The sequence below is a fragment of the Asparagus officinalis genome, chromosome 1, assembly GCF_001876935.1.
Source record: "Asparagus officinalis chromosome 1, Aspof.V1, whole genome shotgun sequence".
NCBI lineage: Eukaryota > Viridiplantae > Streptophyta > Magnoliopsida > Asparagales > Asparagaceae > Asparagus > Asparagus officinalis.
In genome coordinates, this window is record NC_033794.1 from 106,273,371 (window position 1) to 106,276,558 (window position 3,188).

Here is a 3,188-nt window from a genome sequence, read left to right on the forward strand (position 1 = left end):
CCTTTTTGTTCCTCATCGTAAAGTATGCAATCCATAAAATCCCCAAATCGAGGTATAAGTCCCAAAAATACAAGCAATCGAACATCAAACCAAAACAAAGCAAACGAAGATTACAGATTACCTCGTGGCCATCATGGCATACGAGGCTACAAGCAGTGCAAACCCCAGCGCTGCCATTGGGAACACAAGTTAGGCAAGAAAAGATCGCCTGCCTCTTCATGTACCCGTTAGGGTAAGTGCACTCCTTGCCCTCGTCCCCTCCAAGTACCAAATCAGCCTCCTAGGGTTTCAAATCAAAGTACCCAAAGTCAACGATCCATAAACTAAAGAACAAAACTTGGATAGAAGAGACCGTTACCAGCTCCTCCGCCTCGAGTTTCTCCATGTATTCGTTCATCGTATAAGTCTGCTCGTTCTCGTTCTCGTCATCGAAAGCATCCGCCATGTTGAGAGAGAGAGAGAGGAGAAACCCTAACCCTAATTCGAGAATAGAAAGAAATGACTTTGGGGGAAAGAAAGAGAGGTTTTTATTTTTTTGGGTTTTTTTTAAGGGCACGGAATGGATCAGAGAGGGGAAAAGGGGTGCGCGAGGAGAGAGAAGGGATTTTAAGAGTGTTCAGTGAATAAAAGCGCGCATAGGCGGGAAAGTAAAAGATCACAATTCACAAATAAAATGCGTGAGAAGATGCAAAGTAATTTTGTTTTGATCATTTGGTGAAGATTATAATTTTTTTTCATTATGGGCAAAATAGATATATATATATCTACATTGATGGAAATTATGTAAGATATATTTTACAAAATCTTTTGACAATATAGGGTTCCATTTTTTAAGTGCGGGGTAAATATATCATGATCGGGTTTGGATACTCCCCGCTACCCAAAAAACAAATAGTGGAGGCACGACTATTTTTAATCACAACCGTTTGATTCATTCTAAATTTAATACTCATCGTACCCTCGTGTGTTGTACTAATTACTAATCCGCAGTTAAATAAAACTCATAATTATCCACTAGATAATCAATGGTTGTGATAACATAATAGTCAATCCACTACATTTCCGTAGCGGAGAGGATCCCTGTCCATTAGGATTTTGTCAACAAAGTTGAACGCAATATTGCTGAAAAGATCGCAGGTAGTTTTAACCATGTGATGGTAAATTGATTTATTATCACTTTCATTATATCGTAAAGATATTTATCCTTCGTTTTGTACTAAGCTGGTCAAGTCTTAACTTTTCAAATGTATGGTGTCAGTTAAAAACCAAAGTTCTCTATATTACCTTGCAATGCAGATAGATAGTGAATATATAATATATTGACCTTCTTCCCTCGTCGGGCCTGGGGCAAAAATTGAACCAAAAAGATTTTATCGTGAAGAAATTGACACGGTGCGATCGGGTACTCCACGTCATCAACCAGCTCAACAATCGTTTCGGTTGTCATTTCATTTATGCCGCCAGCAAAAAAAATAAAAAAAAGTGTCGCTGGATGCTAGCTTTACTATGATATTATTTCGACCCAGACAACCAAAACAAAGGGCCACCAAGCCATTAAGCCCACCCGTCAGGCCCTTAATAGAAATCCAAATGACCAGCCCTCATCGAAATGAACCTCCCTAGCATCTGTCAGCCCCACTGGATTGAAGGCCATTATGGACCTCAATTGTGGGCCTAATGGTTAGCACCTAATTGGGCTGAGTGGAGTAGTGGACCTTTACTTGTGCAGTTGCAGTTACATACTGATGGCAGTTATAACAGAACAATTTTCAAGGAAGCAATACAAAGAAGAAGCTCCAAATTCGCGCGTGGCATATCGGATGGCAAAATAAAGAGTTTTCATTCAGATCATTTAGACATAATAAGTTGTGTTCTCTTAATTAAAACGCTAATATAGTCTTGTATGAATATAATCTATTATCCGATGCGATGCCATAAAATTTGTAAATCCAATGAGTAACTTAATAGAGAAAAGAGGAGAAGGTGAAACCGTGGAACTCTTTTTTAGAGCCATATCATGATATTTAGAAATTAGAGAATCCAATCTTCAACGAATACGTATTGTGGTCATTTTGCCAATTAGCTTATTATATCATGGATTATTTTATTAGAGTACAAAATCTTGTCAACTGGGTCCATAGCTCAGTGGTAGAGCAATTGACTGCAGATCAATAGGTCACCGGTTCGAACCCGGTTGGGCCCTTTCAGTTTTGTTTTTCAATCTTCATCATAATTTGTTTATTTGCAATTTTAATTTTGTTTTTCAATCGTTAAACTATATTAAAAAAAAAATCCTTATCTAGATAATTTAACTATGTCTAAATTTTTGAACGATACACGTTGATGGTGTTTGAATTTACTTTCATGAATGTTAAAATTCAAGTAATTATGATATTAATTTTGTATTTTCATTATTAAACTATTTTGAAGTTTTCCCTTGTCTAGATAATTTAACCATGCTTTAATTTATTTGCAAGATACACGTTTATGGTGCTTCAACCTACTTTCGTGAATGTTTAAAATTCTACTAATTAATTAATCCTATCTTCTAAGCAAATATATGTTGACTTGCCCACCTCAAAATTTGATCTCAGTAGCGTTCACGTTTTGGGGCATGTTACTTGCTCAACATTTTACTAAGTGAATCCACGATGAATTATTCACAATAAGGTATATTGTCGCTCTCAGCTATCTCAAAAGCTGAAGTCATGTTTCAAAATTTGTTCCTTATTAGTCCTACAAATTTTATCTAGATCATGACATTACAAACCTTTTTCCATATTTTATTAACATCAACAATAACGATCTCCACAATAACACCAATGTTTAGAGAGGCACAACAAAAGTAGCACATGGTGTGAGGAATGATTGGTTAAAAGACCATGTGATCTTATCAGTCAGGAGCATGTCTTAAAGTCCCTAACCATTACACCATAACTCTGAAGATGTGATGAGGGTTGGGGGTCATATTATTATATTCTAACATGCCCCTACAGGTTGAGTGCCCATTTTTATGGGCCGGATCCTGGACTCACATAGAGGGGTGAAATTTTAGAAAACCCACTTTAAATTCATGGCTAGTGGGATTTCAACCTGAGTTGTTCTGATACCATCTTAAAATCCCTCTAACAATTGCGTAAAAACCCTGAAGTTATGGTGCGAGTTGAGGGTTATATTTTTATATTCTA

The 3,188-nt window shown here is 36.8% G+C and overlaps 1 protein-coding gene and 1 non-coding gene across 2 annotated transcripts in view; one reads left to right on the forward strand and one right to left on the reverse strand.

The window, feature by feature from the left end:
- The window catches only part of LOC109828863 (putative E3 ubiquitin-protein ligase UBR7), a 9,337-nt gene extending 8,744 nt beyond the window's left edge, over positions 1-593 (reverse strand). The window contains exons 1-2 of the mRNA XM_020395835.1: positions 359-593; positions 122-280 (exon numbers count right to left, since the gene is read on the reverse strand). Coding sequence (XP_020251424.1) covers positions 122-280; positions 359-445 — 246 coding nt within the window. The 5' untranslated portion in view covers positions 446-593. The remainder of the gene's footprint in view (positions 1-121; positions 281-358) is intronic.
- Positions 2,132-2,203, forward strand: TRNAC-GCA. Its single transcript has one exon. It is a non-coding gene; the product is annotated as a tRNA-Cys (tRNA).